Source organism: Loxodonta africana, chromosome 6, assembly GCF_030014295.1.
Source record: "Loxodonta africana isolate mLoxAfr1 chromosome 6, mLoxAfr1.hap2, whole genome shotgun sequence".
Classification (NCBI taxonomy): domain Eukaryota; kingdom Metazoa; phylum Chordata; class Mammalia; order Proboscidea; family Elephantidae; genus Loxodonta; species Loxodonta africana.
Window position 1 is genome coordinate 45,174,695 of NC_087347.1, and position 18,221 is coordinate 45,192,915.

The 18,221-nt window shown below is 36.5% G+C and overlaps 1 protein-coding gene across 4 annotated transcripts in view; it reads left to right on the top strand.

The window, feature by feature from the left end:
• Positions 1 to 1,239: 1,239 nt before the first annotated feature.
• ORC2 (origin recognition complex subunit 2) overlaps positions 1,240 to 18,221 on the top strand; it is a 46,855-nt gene continuing 29,873 nt past the window's right edge. The window contains exons 1-8 of one of the 4 annotated variants that reach the window (XM_010602524.3): positions 1,240 to 1,494; positions 4,684 to 4,752; positions 5,688 to 5,791; positions 6,247 to 6,390; positions 11,688 to 11,777; positions 13,310 to 13,402; positions 14,076 to 14,107; positions 16,836 to 16,896. In XM_010602524.3, the coding sequence (XP_010600826.1) occupies positions 5,698 to 5,791; positions 6,247 to 6,390; positions 11,688 to 11,777; positions 13,310 to 13,402; positions 14,076 to 14,107; positions 16,836 to 16,896 (514 nt within the window). In that variant the 5' untranslated portion in view covers positions 1,240 to 1,494; positions 4,684 to 4,752; positions 5,688 to 5,697. Of the gene's footprint in view, positions 1,495 to 1,559; positions 4,753 to 5,687; positions 5,792 to 6,246; positions 6,391 to 11,687; positions 11,778 to 13,309; positions 13,403 to 14,075; positions 14,108 to 16,835; positions 16,897 to 18,221 lie in introns of those variants that run through there. The other 3 variants (XM_010602525.3, XM_023542489.2, XM_064286831.1) reach the window with 3 other exon arrangements.

Here is an 18,221-nt window from a genome sequence, read left to right on the forward strand (position 1 = left end):
AAGCCTTCAAACCAATCTCACAAGGTGTTTATCACATTCTTCTTTATATTCCTTGTTTTGTTGATATAAAATCTTTTATCTTTGAGATTTTGCTAGTTTGGAATAAATTTTCTTCTGGGTTCTGTACAGCCTATTTCTTCTTGGTCTTTTTGCCTCTTTGCAAGGTGAAGCTTTATTCAAAAGTTTGGTGATACTAAAACTGACTTAAAGCTCAGCCTGCAAGGGTATGGCTTATTAGCTAGTAGATTTCATGCTGCTCGTCTGACTTCAGAGGTTCCTGTAAACTTAATTCCTGGGACTAGCTGGAGTTCTGTGACAAGAATAGGCTTGATTCTTATTGGCTGTCCTCTCTGCAGGCCTGGGTTTGTTTTAACTTAGCTCCTGTCTTGTTCTTTTAATTGCTTGTATGTTCACACTTTTAAAAAATAGTATTATTGGTGAGTAGTACTGTATCCGTATCCCAGCCAGGTTCTTTTCCTTTTCTTCCTCATTATCTTTTTCTGCCTCTATTCCTTCTATTTAAGGAGCCCTGGTGGCACCCTGATGGCCGCAGTAGTTGAAATGGCTGCTAACGGAAAGGTTGGAAGTTCTGAAACCACCAGCTGCTCCATAGGAGAGAGCTGTGACAATCTGCTTCCATAATGATTTACAGCCTTGGAAACCCAGTGGGGTGGTTCTACTGTCATATAGAGTTTCTGTAAGTCTGAATTGAGTCCACCGGCGATGGGTTTGTAATCCTTCTATTTATCTTGCCTTTTTATCCTATTAGCAGTATGATCCCATCTCCATCTTCAGTGCTCTGGCCCTAATTCTCTTCTTTATAGAGGGCTGTTTCCCCTCCTCCAAATCCTAGAGATGCACAAGATCCTACCTTTTACAACAGGAGAGAAAAATAAATAAATAAACGCAAGTAGTCCCCGTATTTTTTCTCAAAAAAAAAAAAATTTTAAAAATCAATAATCACTTCTAAGATTGCCCCAAAATAGAGTAACGCTCAGCCGCAGTTTTTCCAAACATCTCAGATTTCCTCAGATACAACCAACACTTCCTTCTCCCTTCCCCGGAAACGGAAAGAGGAAAGGAAAAGCCCACAACTCCAACGCTCGAGGATTCGTTTTCCCTCAGATTTCCTGGTGTGGGGGGGGCCGGCTGGCCGGCGCCGACTGGCCCGCAGAACCGTCGTTCTCAGCCGGCTCCGTTTCTTATTGGCTGTCCCGGGCACCGCCCCTGAGCAGGGCGGGAGATTTGGTGTGCGGCTGGCAGGCCTCCCATCCCCCAGCCGGCCTCCTCTCCCACCTCGGCCCTCCTGTGGCGTTCCTTTTGAGTACTTGTCCCTCTGGCTGGGGCCAAAGCAGCTTTCCCTGCTGCAACGGCTCAGCCTGGAGGCGTCCGGCTGGTGCTAGGGGGCCAGGGCCACGCCCCGCGGGAACCTAGCGGTACGTTGAGGGGCGACGGGGCAGCCTGCCTCCTTCTGCTTGGCTGTGGGCTTCTGAGGTGAGTTGCGATGAGCACAGCCTTGGCATCCGAGCTGGGGCGTCCGCATTTCGGGTTTTGTGTCTCAGGGCTTCCTCTCAGCACCTGGGGCAGGGTCGCTGCGCCTCCCGCTTCGCCTTCCCCAAGCTAGCCCCCTGTCGTAGCGGCACGGGGACCCCCGGCCGGCGGAGAGCAGCCCGGTGGTCAGCAACTGAGGCCCAGGGCGAAGTCCGTAGTATTTGTTGCGGTGAGAGGCCCCCTCTGGGAAGACTGTTCGTCTGTCTGTCCGGCAGTGATAGCCTTTCCATGCTAGGGACGCCCGAAACCAACATGCCTGTTCCCTCGCCTAAGGAGCCCTCTGCTTGTAAAAGGAGAACACATGAAAATCTACAACGAAAGTAGGAAAGTGCCCTGTGAGAAGAACAGGTACAGTGAGAGATGTGGGGTTCAGAGATCACATCCCAGAACTACACTGTAGGGACAACCTTTGATTTCATCCCAGACTGGAAGCACCAAATGAGTCCCGCTAACTGAACGGTCACCCTGGGTCAGTGCTTGGTTGTAAAGTTAATAAACCAGGATCCTTTGATAGAGCTTTTAAAATGAAAAGGATGCTTATGTATTACTTTTCATTTTACAGTTGAAATCAAATTAGACCAAAATTTCCTAATGGCACCATGACACAGTCCCTTAGTTAAATAGCAGTTGGAAGAATAGCATGGTCCTGCATCTTTGTGTAAGGACACACTGCATATTAAATGAACATAATCCAATCATCATTTATTGAGCACACTTTCTGTTGTTAGATGTTGAATGAAATGTAGAGATGTACAGGAGATTTGCATGGTAAAATTGTAGTTTAAAGTAACGATACCAATACTACTGAATGTTTAGTGAGTACTTTCATATGCCAGGCACATGATCCCATTTAAGAGATCCAAGATCACACAACTGTAAGGTGTGATGTTAAAATTGGTGCTTAACTATTAACCTACGTCACTTTCTTTCTAAAGGATTATGTTAAAATTGCAACGATTTTTATTGTTCTCAAAGGAGAGTGTGTTGCTTTTAACACTTGGTGCTGCTATATTGCCTTGCAGTTAACTTTGAGTGTGAGTTTTCTATCCCCTGACTCCTTGAGAGGAACTGATTTACACAGCAAGCACCCAGGACAGTGCCTTGAAGGGTCATGTTGTTGTTGTTATGTGCCCTCTGGTTGATGGGGACTCCTAGCGACCCATAAGACAGAGTAGAACTGCCCCGTAGGGTTTCCCAGGCTGTAATCTTTACGGAAGCAGATCTCCAGATCTTTCTCCCACGGAGCACTGAGTGGACTCAAACCACCAGCCATTCAGTTAGCAGCCAAACGTTTAGCCATTATGCCAGCAGGGGGGTCCTTGAAGGGTTATAAATGGTCACTAAATATGACACGTTAATTTATTGTGTGATTGTTGAGTAGTTCCCCACCCCCCGCCCCCCGACTGTTGGAGAAGGAAGGTCTTTGTAGACATTTCTTCAATTTGGTGATTCTGTACTAAATAATGAGAAGCCTTAAAATTTAGTTAAGGAAATTCATGTATAAATGAATTTGACTATAAACAAGAGTTAGGCTGCCTCTATCCTGGCAATTCTTATGTAAAATGCCATAAGGAAATTACCTAGGACAATATTCAGTTACCTAGAATATTTGATTTTAAATTATCTTTGAAAATCTTTTTTATTCTCCTGAAGGAACTACTAAACTTTTGCTGATGAGAATTATATGACTGACCTTTATTCCTTTTCACTTTGATTTCCAGGAAGCTCAGAGCCAAAAAATTCTTTGTATTTTTATTTTCTGCTATTCTTTGTGTTTTCCCTGGTCCACACTCCCTATTAGTATTTATAGTTTATCATTTGTTTTCCTGCATTTGTTCATTACCACTGCTTCAAGTCCTTTGTGGAACACAACAGTATATAATTAAGTAAAAATAACATAATTATACTGAACCTGGCATGCTGTTTGAAGTACGCTTTGTAGAACTGGTGATGTTTAACCTAATGAACCAGAAAATTACTGCTACCTATATAAATCTCTGGGTATTTGAAGTACCATGTGGGAAAATGATTAGACTTATTATGAATAGTTTCTAGAGATCAAAGGAAGAGTTTAGGTTAACAGATTTTTTATTTAATGATGGGAGAGGTGTGTGGTATAATAGAATGATCAGGAACTTTGGATTCAATCAGCCTTGGGTATCAGCCTTAATACACTTTCTAATAATGTCAGTTTGGGCGAGTAATTTAATACCTAATCTCAGCTTTACTCATCTGTAAATTGGGAAAATTATAGCAGTATATGTAATACCTACCTCAAGTAGTCTGAGGATTTAGTGAGCTGGTGTGCGTAAAAGGGCCTAATACAGTACCTGACAAAGAGCCCCCCTCAAACTGTTAGTTTCTTTATACAAATGTCATATAGATGCATTAAACTTTTTCTCTAATACAACAGGATGCCCTAGAATAGGAAAAATATCATAACTAGAAAAACGATCTAGAAGCATATTTTACTGGTAGTGGCCGTATAGATTATAGATAGTGTTATGTTTATATGGAAAGTATAAACCTCATAGAGTTGTTGTGAGAATTAAGTGAGAATACATATAAAGTAGCCCAAACTGTGTATGGCACATAAAAACCAGTTGCCGTTGAGTCGCCTGCAACTCATAGTGAGCCCATACGTGTCAGAGTAGAACTGTGCTTCATAGAGTTTCCAGTGGCTGATTTTTGAGAAGTAGTAGATTACCCGGCCTATCTTCCAGGACATCTCTGGGTAGACTCAAACCTCCAACCTTTCGGTTAGCACCCTGGTGTGTTAATTGTTTGCACCACCCAGGGACTCCGTCTAATACATACCAAAAACCAAACCAAACCCAGTGCTGTCAAGTGGATTCCGACTCATAGCGACCCTAGTGCTCAAATTTTGTCCTTTTTTCCCCTCTCCCTAATATCCAGATCTCACTCAGTATAAGAAGAACTTACAGGGCTTGCAGGCCAAAATAGTAAAGATCTTTTGACCATTACTATACCATCATAATTTAACTTTGGCTTTATAAAGACTAAATGTATCTGTTCATCTTGTTTCTTGACACTCATGGACTCCTTGATTTTACCCTTTCACTTTCGCTTTCCTGTTAGCTCAACCTGGCTGAGTTCTTCTTTGAATTACAGGTGATTCTACCTGAATTTTCCAGCTGCAGAATGTGTAATACCTTTAAAGGTAAATGAAAACTGAAACAGGTAATTTCATTGTAACCATTGTCAAAAGAAAAACGTGGCACCATTTAGTTATCTGCATGCAAATAACTTTGTCTCCTGAGGGTCACAGTCAGTAGTTCCTCTTGTCAGGAGAAAAGACAAAAACAGGATTTACAAGAGAAAGGGGAGAGGAAAAATTCACTGGGCACTCTGAATCTTGGTTTACATTTTTGGGGTATCATGTGTTGGAATCATCATTGATTGGTTTCAGGCCATTAGCTTTTTAAGTTCTGAAACTAAATTTTGTCAGAGTAGCCACAGTTGATCAAGCTTTTGCTTGCCAACTGAACTCTGAAATCAATAAAGTATTGGAAAGATTCGTGTTTACTATTTAGTTACCAAGATACCTAGAAAGCCAAATTAATAATTGTAAAGTTGTTTGGTGAGCATGCAATGAAAGTAAAAGCTGAGGGCTATTTGGTCTAGGCTTGGTGCACCAGTGAAGTATCACAAGATTTCCCCAGTGGACTATATCTCTGTAGTGAGCAGATAATAAAATCCACCAAACCATTATTGTTTGCTTGGCTTCCCGTTTTCTAAACTCTTGTGTTAAAACCACCCTCTTTATGTCAGTGTGGTTGTTTGGTAGGTTGGTTACAGTTTTGTTTACAAGAAGAATTGTTTTCCTGAGACTACATTTTAGTTACCTTGATTAGAGTTGGCTTTTCCTAAATCTCAGACATCTCTTCCCTTCTTCCTTTATTTTTTACATATGAAAAAATAAAATTCAGTTACCTGCAATCAAAAACATTAACACAGTAATTTACAATATATTTTTAATATTTAAAAAGGCTTTTAAACACAAAAAAAAAGGCTTTTAAAAGTGTTACACAAATATATGTATTCATTATATTAATGTTTACTTTTTTAGTGGTTGAATCTTCATCACTTTTGAATGATTTATTGCTTTTGTTTAGGTTGGCAGTGATGAATCAGCTGGAATTAAAGGAAGACAAGATGCTGGAGGTTCGATTCGTGGGGGATGATGATGTTCTTAATCACATTCTTGATAGAGAAGGAGGTACTGAATGATTATATAGTTTATGTAATGCTTGTGCATTATTTCAGTTTTTAAAATATTTTAACAGTTCTTCTCTTTTAAAGATTCAGCATAAAGTATTTTATCTAGTAAGGCCATGAATAAAGACTACTTTGATTTTTAGTTTACTTTATTCAAACTTTAATTGAAAAATAAAAAATAACAAAGCCTTATCTAATATGAAATGCTCAGAAGTAGCAGTAAATGATAACTATCCATTGTAATTAAAAGGTGTGGTTACTTGGAATGCAAGCATACACTTGGAAGATTTTTTAAATTTTAGTTATAAAAATTGTGGAAGAATGGTCTACTTTCAATCACTCAAAGGGAAAACACTGAGAGAATTTTTTTTTTTTTTATTTAAGTAATGACAGTATACGTAATATTTAAAAAGAATTTGTACCTCTCACATTCTGATTCCTTCAATGTACTTATAGGAGCTAAATTAAAAAAGGAACGAACTCAGCTTTTGGTCAATGCAAAAAAAATAATAAAGAAGCCGGAATGTGACTTGGAGGAAGATGACCAGGAAGTCCTAAAAGATCAGAAGTATGTGGAAGTTTTGGGAAGAGATATTCCAGGTATTGAGGGGGGTAGATGTACACTAATATTTCTGCTAATAGCAGATAATTACTTTGCAGGATACACAAAAGTCTGGTAGATTAAACAATGGTGTGCTATATATTTGCTTCACATTTTTGCTCCACAGTTCTCTTTTTAACAAACTATCAGTTCAGTCCTGCATTTAATTATTTTTAGAAAGAGGGACTCTATAGACCAACCACTCTAAAAGTGATTTTTTAAGATACACTATATTTTAATTAATTTTAAAGTGATTTCATAAAGCAAGAAACTTTATTATTATGTTGATGTTCTTTACGGAAATAGTTGGAAGGAACATTCCAGGAAGTAGTGTTGTTCAAACCTAGGCATGCCAGTGTTATTTGTGTTTTATTTTTTACACCTAAGCCAGAGTCCTGCCATATTATACTTAAAACATTTTCTTAGGCTTGAATTATATTTTGGAGTTCTTCTGGTTACCAGGAGTAAGATCCACTCAAGCTGGCTTAAAAAATAAAGATCAAGAAAAAAAATCAGTGTTGTTGGGCAGTAGGGGTGTTGGAACTGTGATAACATTTAAAACTGAGAGACTTTCCTGTCACGGGTCTCCTGGTCTCCCTCATATCATCTCTGTGCACCTGCTCTGTTCTCTCTATGCCACCTGTCTCTCTCGGTTAGGGATTGAATTATGTCCCCTCAAAATATGTGTTGTAAATCCTAACCTCTGTGCCTGTGGTTATAATCCCATTTGGGAATGGATTCTCTTTGTTATGTTAATGAGGCAGGATTAGTATAGGGTGTATTTTGAGTCAATCTCTTTTGAGATATAAAAGAGATTAAACAAGCAAGCAAAGTAGAGATAAGGTAAGAGAGATAGTGCCAAGCCACATGAAGCTCAGAAGAGACAAGGACCTTCCTCCAGAGCTGGTGCCCTGAATTTGGACTTCTGGCCTCCTATACTATGATAAAATAAATTCTGTTTGTTAAAGCCACCCACTTAAGGTATTTCTGTTACAGCAGCACTAAATAACTAAGATACTCTCACATACATATTTTTTACTTTCTCATACTTGGCTTATAAATGACTATTTATGACCACTTCTGACCTTTCTGTCACTTCTTCTTAAGTCTCCATTCTTCTGGTTTAGTTCCCAGTGTTAAATAACTTGGTTTTTTAGTTCTCCAGTTCTAGATTCGCAAGAATGGATTTAGCTCAGTTCATCTTTTTAATCCAGGACATAGAAATGACATATAATTGGAAAGCCCACAGATGAACAATATTGGGTTATTGTGCCCACTCCTTAGTTCATTAACTATGATGGTGGCAGAGTCATGTGTTATAAAACATGACCCCTACCTCTCAATAGGCTTGGAGGGCAAGGTGGATTCTCTTAAAAGTGTACCCAGCTAGGCAGCTTACATTTTTAGGACATATCCTGAATAGAATTTTGAATTCTCAACTACCTATTCTGCCAGGCCTAAGAAATTTAAAACAATATTTTAAAAGAGAAACTTTTGTCTTAAACGTTGTTGCTTATTAAGAAAAATGCATATTGTAGAAACTCTGGAACAGTGCTTCAAATCTTTTCACATATCAGCACCCACAGCAAATGACATTTGGAGACGCACTGAAATAAGTGGAGGAGGATGCTCCAGGCCAAGGACAAATGCTCCAGGTCCTCTCATTCCTAATCTCACCCCTTTTTGCAGGCCCTGAATGGCATCCTCACATCCCAGAGGGGTCATTATCTCAGCACACTGCAGTCCTACCTCTTGTATTCTGCACGCTGATTGGGAAGCTGTGCTTTAGAACAGTGTTTCTCAACCTTTTTTTCATTATCTTCCCCTAATAGGCCTTTTATAGCCCTGATGGCGCCGTGGTTAAAAGCTCAGCTGTTAACCAAAAGGTTGGCAGTTCAGATCCACCAGGTGCTTGTTGGAAACCCAGTGGGGCAGTTCTCCTCTGTCCTATAGGTTCACGATGAGTTGGAATCGACATTAGCGCAACGGGTTTGGTTTTATTGGTTTAAGAGACCTTTTTAGACATTTTTTTCCTAATCATTTCCACCCATGAAATTTAAAACAACAGATATGCTGTATATCTGTTTATGTATTATGACCCTTTGAAGGGCCACAAACCATTGTAATATCTAAAAAAGGTTTTTTTGCACCACCCTGCAAACAAATTTTCACTCCACTGGGAATAACACAGTCTTGTTAATGCATGTTTTAGAGAGCATGGAACTGTTAACGTTTTGGTGTGTATCCTCTGTACATGCATGTACACAGATAGGCTTATATAATTGTGTTTAAAATAGGAGATTATATTATAGCATGTTTTTTGTAATTAATGTATCATGAATGCAAAAATCTATATCGTTAAATATCTTCTACTCTATCGTTTTTTATTGGCTACAGAGACTATTGCATTATATGGATGAACCATAATTTAACCAGTCCCCTATTGTTGGACATATAGATTGTTGCTAATCTTCATAGAAATGCAAATTAAGATACCTCTCCCTGTGAGTTTCATTTTACACTCACTAGATTTTTTAGATTGGCAAAGATTAAGGAGTCTGGATAATACCAAATATTAATGCAAATACAGATTACAGGTCAGTGAGAACTCTTACACACTTGCTCGGGAAAGTTTGGCACTATTTTGTAATGTTAAGCTTTCATAGACTCTATGTCTTGACAATTCCGTTAGATATATACCCTAAATAAACTCATGTGCATGTGCCTTGGATCTAAAATACAGGTAAGATATTCATGCAGTACCGTCTGTGATAGTAAAAATTGGAAATAACCAAAATATCAACAGGAGAATGAATAAATTGTGATATACTCACACAATGGAATATTATATAGCAGTCAAAGTAGATGAACTAAGCTATGTGAAAATAATGTGGGTAAAGCTTGGAAATAATATTGAGTGAGAAAAGCAAATCAAAGGAGACTAATTAGTATGATGTCATTTTTTTGGTACAACTCAAAAAGACGCAAACATAGACAATGCTTTTTACATTACATTTGTGATGAAGCTATTTTTAAAAGCAAGGAATAAATTCAAGAAAGTAGTTACCTTTAGGGAGAGGGATAAGGAAGGTGCACTCAAGTAGACAAGTTTCGTTGATAATATTCTGGTTGGTTAATTGTGAGTATACAGTTTGTTATTTGCTTCATAATGTGTGCTGCATTTTTTTTTTTTCTGTGTGTCAAATATTAGGTGGTTTTTTTTAAAAAAAGTCTTTTGGCATAGATAGGTTTAGGAATAATTACAGTGGACTCCAGCATACATAATCAGCTGGCGGGAACTGCTGTGCAGAGTTGTACTAAAAGAGTAGTGCTCAAACTTTTTAGTCCCAAGATCCCTTTATATTTAAAAAAATTATCGTGAACCCCATAGAACTCGTATTGATGTGAGTTATATCTATTGGTATTTATTATATTAGAAATTAAAGTTGAAATTTAAAAAATAGTAATTCATTTAAAAATACCAGGAATAAACCCATGACAAGTTAACGTAAATTATGTATTTTTAAAATGAAAGCCAACTATTTCCAAACCAAAAAAATTTACTGAGGAAGGCATTGTTTTACATTTTTGCCAATGTCTGGGTTAATAGAAAACTGCTGGGTTTTCATATCTGCTTCACACATCTCATGAACCTACAGGGTGATGACATCATCACATGTCATGTAATCTCTAGGTTATCTCACTGTATACTCTTGAGAGATTGAGAGTGAAAGTCAAATAACATCTTAATATTATTATAAAATACTTTTAACATCTGAGTTTCCCAGATCACACTTTCAGAACTGCTGTAGTAGAGAGCAGGCTACTAGCCATGAGTGTTCAGAATGTTTGTGGGTATCAATTGCTATTATTTGAAGAGGTAATTGGGGAATTCCAATTAAGTCAGATTCCATTAAGAGCACTTCTACGTATTTAAATCACACCCTCAGTTAACAATTGTACTTTGCAAGTTTGCTTCAAGAAAGAAATGTAGCCAGTAAAGTCTCTTCTGTCCTTCCTCCCCACAGGCAACTGCTGTTATGAATTGAATACATATTCCTCTAACCTGATTTTTGTATTTTTACATATATTTTTGAGCAACATGTTTTATGTGTGCTTGAAATTTTATGTAAACAGTATCACAGTGTACATATCATTCTGTTTTTTCACTTCATCTTATATTTTTAGAATTATGCATTGATACATGTAGAGACCTAGTTCATTTGTATTTATATAATATTTCATATATGAATATACCATATTTTATTTCCCAAGTCCCTTATTGATGGACATTTACATTTGTTTTCAGTTTTTCTGTATTACAAATAATGTTGCAATAATCACTTTTTGTACATGTCTCCTTGTGCATATGTACTAGAATTTCTACAAGGTATATTTCTAGGGTCTTAAATAGGCAGTGTATAAGAGTTCCCATTTTGCCACATTTCCACCAACACTGACATAATTAGATTTTTAAAAAATGTTTGCCAGTCTAATTGCGTGTTAGTTTGTGGGTTGTGTATTTAAGAAATTCTTCTCCACTCCAAGTTCATAAATATATTCTCCAATATTTTTTTGTAATGAAGTTTACTAGTTTTGTTTCTTTTTATGTCAGGTGAGAGGTAGCAAATGAATTTTACACTTTCTTTAGTAAAAGCTAGATTTTTCCAACTACTTTGAATAGCCTTTTTCCCTACTAATTTGTAATTTGTCGTCAATTAAAAAAAATAAATAAGTGGCTACCTTTGAGTTAAGCCTGTAACCGTGAAATAGAGCAATTCTGTGTCAGGACTGAATTGAAAATTTGGCTTCATCTTTGTGAGGTTGGTTTGAGCAGCAGCCAACACAGCTCTAGTACAGCTCCTTCAGGTTCTTGGTACAGTCCTCTGTTGTGATCTTTTGTTTCCTTTATGATATTGTGTATATTTTAATGTTTTATGTATAGTCTGTGTATTTTTAAAAGAGACCTTTGTGCAAGGCAATACCAAACCCAAAAAACCTATTGCCATTGAGTCAGTGGCAATTCAGAGTGACCCTATAGGACAGAGTAGAACTGCTCCCTAGGGTTTCCAAGGTTGAACTCTTTATGGATATAGTCTGCTACATCTCTCTCTTCTGGAGTGGCTGGAGGGTTCGAACCACTAACCTTTCGATTAGCAGCCAAGCGCTTAACCACTGAACTACCAGAGCTCCTTGCAAGGCAACAAGGGATACAAATATTAAGTTTTTTAACTTAAATTTTCTATTTCTTTCCTTTGCCTTTTCTCTTAAGTGTGTGTGACATTTTTTCTTTCAGAATCCTTGAAAAATGGCTCTGCTGCAAATGGTGGGAATAAAGTTTATTCTTTTCAAAATAGAAAACACTCTGAAAAGCTGGCTAAACTAGGTATGTTGCTTTTCTGATTTCTATAATCCATATTCTCCTTCTCTAAGAAGGTGTATTTAACCAGCCACTTCCGGAAAGATGTATTAACTAAGAAGATATATTTAATCGTTGTCGTTAATGGTGATTAAATACAATTGGTCTAACCAATATTTTGGGCTAGAAATAGACCTTGAAGGATTGGAAGGCTTTATAAAATCAGAGAAGTGAATTGTACATGTAAAAATGATTGAAGTGGCAAATGTTTTGTTTTATACATTTTGCCACATTAAAAATAGAGAACCAAAGACTCAACCATAGGCATTCCTATAGGTAGATGTTGGAGAAGATGAGAATAGTGAAGAAGAGATGGAGTAAGCACCAACAGGAACCAGAATAATGCCAGAGGACCCAGAGAGAGGAATAATTTCAAGGGAAGATTGGAAAACCCTGGTGGATGATAGAGAGGATTAAGGAGAGTAAGGAAAAAGAAGAAGCCATTAATTTTTAGAGACTATTGAGGGAGTCTTGGGTCACTTTCAAGGTTGGAGTATAAAAATGGGAGCTAATGGGAAAAATCATGAAAAAATAGGCAACTGTTCAATGTTATATTTTATGCATCATTCATCCATATTACAGAGTTGTTGATATAAAGTATACCATACTTTATAGATTTAGGAGATTTTAAAGTACACTTTTAACTATGCACAGTTTTCACTTGATTTTAGATGATACTTTCTGGCCCTTCTTTCTCACCTCTTAGCAAAGACGTGCTCTGAGTATATATGATAAAGAAGTAGAAGGGAGTATAGGCTTGGCAATGGAGAAGAGTGGACCAGAGCACAATAATTAAAGGAAGCAGCAGGGTCAAAATTAGTTCTTGATTTGTATTTTTTTTTTGAGAGACCTGTGGCTAATTGAAGTTTTGAAGATATTGGGAAGACTGAATAAAGGTGAAAGCAGTAGTACTCTTTTTTTTTTCTTAAACAATATTTTCGGTGGCAACACATACAACCAAACACATCCATTCACAATTTCTTCATGAACAGTTCAGTAACATTGGTTACATACTTCACATTATATCACCATTTTGTCCCTACCCATATTGTTTTATCATTGTCAATTTAGGCTCTCTACCCTTTTACCCTTAAAGTGCTTTAGATTAAATGTTGTCGGTTAATACTCGTATAGGTAATTTTTTTATAACAGTATGTGCAAGGCAAACATTTTTTATTAGTTGGGCTAAACTTGTTAAACTTAATGATGGTTTCATGGGATAGTTTCCATTCAAGGTTTAAAAATTATTTCCAGGCGTTCAGTTAAGGGGTTCCCCCCCAGCCTCAGTGGATCCAGTAAGCCTGGTTTCCATATGAGTTTGAAGTTCTCTTCCACAGAATGCAGTAGTACTTTTAATATGGTTAGGTTTATTTATCTTTCTGATAAAAGTAGCAGGTAGTCTTTTTTTTTTTTTAAGCATTTATGTAAGTGAAATAAGGCTATTTCCCTCTTTATCTGGTGTTGTCCATGAAATGTTTTTTTAATATGTCTGTTTACAGCTTCAGAACTAGCAAAAACACCAAGAAAAAGCATTTCGTGTAATTTGAAGGATGATCCTGAAGTAACAATAAACATTCCTCAAAGTAGCAAGGGTAAGACTTTACCTCAGTTCTTTGAAGAGAGTTTTCACAGTTGCTTCAAGTTATAGAATGTTATTTATTTTACTTGTCTAATTTTTACATATTTTAGTAAATTCATTCAACAAAATGCAGTTAATACCCTAATTTGCATGCCTTAGTATATAATACTTACATTCAGCAGTCAGTAAAAAGGGAAAATAACCTGTGCCAAATGAAGTTGTGCGAATTGACAGGGCCAACTACAAACACTCTTAAAGTCGCATTGTCATTTGCTTGAGTTAGGCAAATGTTCATGAAAGATTTGCTTTGGCAAATACCATTTGAATAAGGCTTTGGGGATTTGGAAGTCTTATATTTTGTGAAGAGTTGTTGGGCAGCTATTTTTGAATATTCTATTCCAATTAAATTAAACATTACACTTTTAAATAATCAGCAATGAAAAAGGCTTCTTTTTTTTTTTAATTATAGTAATAGTACAGAATTACAAGAAATAGCTGCCACTAATGGGAATAATCATGAAATTAATAGTGAAAATTCAGCCTCTAGTGAAGATGCAGTTAATTGAGAATTTAATGATATATGGCCGCTTCTATGTAGAAGCTGCAACTTTACTTTTAATAAAACTAAACCATGCTGAAAAGTGAAGGACTTGTAGTAAGTCATGGCTTTTTGTTTCATTCTTTAGGCCATTCTCCTTCAGACAAAGTTCAGCTGAAGGTAAGCAGTTGACTAAAAACAAACAAAAACATAAGTATTTCAAAGTAAGACATTATAAAAAATACCCATTTCATCTCTTAATTTATATAGTGCTTTATAATTTACAGGTAATTGTCAAATTAAATACGTACCTTATAGATGAAGAATTTGAGGCTCAGAAAGGTGAAGTGACTTGCCCGAGTTCACCCAACTAGGAAGGAGAAAAGCTGGAAAATGAAGCCAGGTCTACTGGACCCAACTGTCGTGCTTTTTCTGCTATGTCAGAATACCCCTGGGTATTTTCAACTTAGTAGAGCTGGCCTGGAAATTTTATGGGTTTTATTTTGTTTTGCTTTTATATGTACTGTTCTGTTGTTTCTTGGGGATTGATTCATTAATCTATCATTTTATAATTTACAGTTGAAAACTAAGTTGGCTGTAAAATAGGCAAATTCATCCAGGGTTGCTGAAAGTAATTGACAATATCCCCCTCTTTTGTATTTTTGTGGTTTTTGTTTCTATCATGCCTTGTCAAATGGACCTGCCTGGGTGTGGGCAAGCCCATATGAACATGGAAGAATCCCAGGCATTGGTGTTTCAGGGCACTGGGTATGTGAGTGGTGAGTGTGTCCAGAGCTGGGTGGCTATAGGTTTAAACACATCTGGATACGAGTGTTGAGTATAGATATTCAAGGCTGGTGCAGACATGTTATGTCTGTACAGACACATTTGTTTAGGCAAGTCTGAGTGTGGGATAGGAGCCCTGGTGGCACGATGGGTAAGTGTTTCGCTGCTAACTGAAAGGTCAGTAGTTCAAACCCACCAGGCGCTCTGTGGGAGAAAGATGTGGCAGTCTGCTTCTGTAAAGATTTACAACCTTGGAAACCCTATGGGGCAGTTCTCCTCTGTCCTGTAGGGTCACTGTGAGTTGAAATCGACTCGATGGCAATGGGTTTCAGTAGAGGTGTGGGATTAGAAGTGGCAGAGCCTCCTTTGTCTTTAAGGATGCTTTTTTCCCTGTGTTTTATTTTGTATACTATATTGCTTTAAAAGAATAAAACTCATTTTCATAATCCAATCAAGAAATTGGATATATTAAAGCATTCTTTTTCAAGTTATACATCAGAATCATTAGTGGATGTTGCTAACTCCTCAAAAGACCTCCAGAAAACCTGTTGATCAAACAAAGCTAAGTTTATTAGACCTACTGCAATAACTACATGACAAAGTCTTAGGGTAGTGTCATCGAAGAGGGAGTTCAGGGGAGGATAGGTATAGGATTTTGGGATCTGGGCTCCAGTGGTTTAAAGAGTGTCTTTTAAAATGAGAAACTGATTGGGCAAAGTTCACAACACAGTATTTTAGGATTGGTGGACAGAGTGAGGAAAGAGTCTTGAGCTGAGTCTTGATAAACTTATTTGATAAGCTCTTTGCCCTGGTGAGTAATCTGTTGACCTGATGTGAGAATGGTTTGCCCAAATGAGCAAACTGTTCAGCAAAACTAGTTTGCAGAAGTTTCCTGAAGCAAACACTGAAGTTATTTATTTGTATATAGCCTTATCTTCTTGAGGAAGACTTTTCTGAAACAAATTGTTACTTTGACACAGCTGCTCTCAGTTCTCAAACCTGATAATTAAGCTGTGTGGGTGCAGGTTGTCTCAGTTTAGTAGGACGTGACCTGCATTTTAAAAAATGAAGTAGAACAGAAATTTTCTTATTTCGTAAGTATTGTTTCATCATAATTTGTCACAGTTATATTGCACATGTGTACTGGGTCAAGATACCAAAATATTAAAAAATTTTTGGAGAATTTTGATCTAAAACGTTAAACATTTCCAAATCAAATTTTATTGACATTTGTAACTAATACCAACAGTTCATCACGAGACAGTAGACTTAAGTTTCTGTCATATTTTCATGAGGCAAAACAAAACAGAACACAGGATACGTTTTATATATAATTAACCCATTGCCATCGAGACGAGCCCAACTCATAGCGACCCTATAGGGACAGAGTAGAACTGCCCCATATGGTTTCCAAGGAGCACCTGGTGGATTCAAACCGCCAACCTTTTGGTTAGCAGCCATAGCTCTTAATTACTACTCCACCAGGGTTATAATTAATACTGTTAAAAAGTAACATGTATGGTAGTGGGCATCTTAAGGTGCTGGAAATTTAATGGTATTAAAGTATTCTGTAAGGAAGAGAAAAACATGAAGACATACTTTTTACTTTATATGTCTGTAAAATATTTTAATATTAAAATTATGGAAATAAAAAGTATAAATACCTGTTTCATCCTTACAGAATATAATACTTTAACACCAATAAATTTCTGATACACGTGGGAGTGCCCATTTCCATGCATGCTCATCAACTCTGGATATTATTACCTTTTTTTTTTTTAATATTCTGCTAATCTGAGTGTGAAAAGTGGTTCACAAGGCTGATGTACTTATGTTTTTTTTCTTTAACTACATACTTTACAAGTGCCCTAGAATATTTTTTTTTTTTTAGAATATAGTTTCCAAAATCACTCTAGGAATTCTTTGGAGTTTGTTTTTGTTACTCTGTTATTTTTTCCCAACAAATTCATTTGTCTTTATATTCCTAAAATCTTAAATTAGAGGCTCCTCATTTAAAGCAAAATATTTTTCTTTTCTAGCCTTTTTCAGACCAGTCATTAATTTTCCATGTCATTATGATTATTTGACTATTTAACTATAGTGCTTTTTTTTTTTTAAACAGAACAGTGACAAAAGTGAATTTCTGTCAACAAAATCTAGTGGTCTAAGGAAAAGATTAATAGGTATGTATTTCTTTTTACACTAAGTTTTTATAAAAGGTAACATCTAAATAAGGGGCAATAGTGTTTAAGTGTTCAGCTTCTAGAGTTAGGGTGTTTAGTTTTATTTTTTTTCCTACCCCTTACTAGGGGCTCTCTATGCCTCAATTTTATTATTTGTGAGGTGGCGATAATGGTACTAGCTTCACAGTTGTTATGAGAATTAAAGAATGTCAGAATGCTTATTGTAGTGGACCTTGATATGTGCTTAACAAGCGTTAGCTGTGTTAGCTATCATTATTTTTTATTATTGTAATTATTATTATGGCTACTTACTGCTATTTCTTTTCATGAGACAAAGGATACACTGATTTCATCAATTAAACTAGATTCCTTAAGGGTAGTGACTGTATCTTTTTAACTTAACACTCAGCACTTTGTCTTTCACATTATAGTCAATGGGTATTGAAGTCTGTTAAAACATCTCTCCTTTTGGTTTGTTTTGAGACAGTTTGGAGGCAGTTCTTTTGATTTATTTAGAAATTTTATAATAAAATAATATTAAATATTCATATTTGTACTGAATGCTGTACAAAACCAAGTAAACACACACAGGTTCTGCTTTCAGGGTAATTAAAATGGTTTGAGATTTGTAAATATTTAGCTTTGGAGGAAATAAATAATTGACCTTTATGTTTCTGAATATCAACCGCTTTCTTGGGGTTTTGGCCCCTGGCAATAATATCAGCTAACATTGTGAAATCCAGTCAAACTCCAGGGCATCATGTTTAGCCCTTGCCTTTCAAGGCATGGGTTTTATAGAGCTGTTAATCTTGCATTTTTAATCAGCGTAAAGATGGTAATCCTAAATTATTAGATATCTGAAACCATAAAAGATAATATTTGCAATGTCTATTATTATTTTACATCTGATAAGAATGTAAAAACCCTTTTTGAGACAAGGAGAATTTCCTTTCTCTTCCTAATCATCACCAAGCATATGTATGTATATGCAGGATATATATGTAAATAAGAGGGAAACATTTCCTGGTGCCTCCTGCCACTTCCATGGACAGCAGCCAGTGCAGATCTGAATCTGCTGAGCTATTTATGCCTATAAAATCAAGGCTTTTAAAAAGAAAAGTTTTTTTAGTTAGTATCTATACTTGTTATATACTGATTCTAGGTAACTCCTGAAATATATCTGTTATTCAAAATAAATACACTGATTTGGTGAAAGTTATTTCACTCATATTTTCCAAGTTAACTTTTAAAAATAGTTTTATACTTTGTCTTAGTTATACTTATTTTGATTAGTGTAAAACTAGCTTTATTATTTCTGGGTGGTG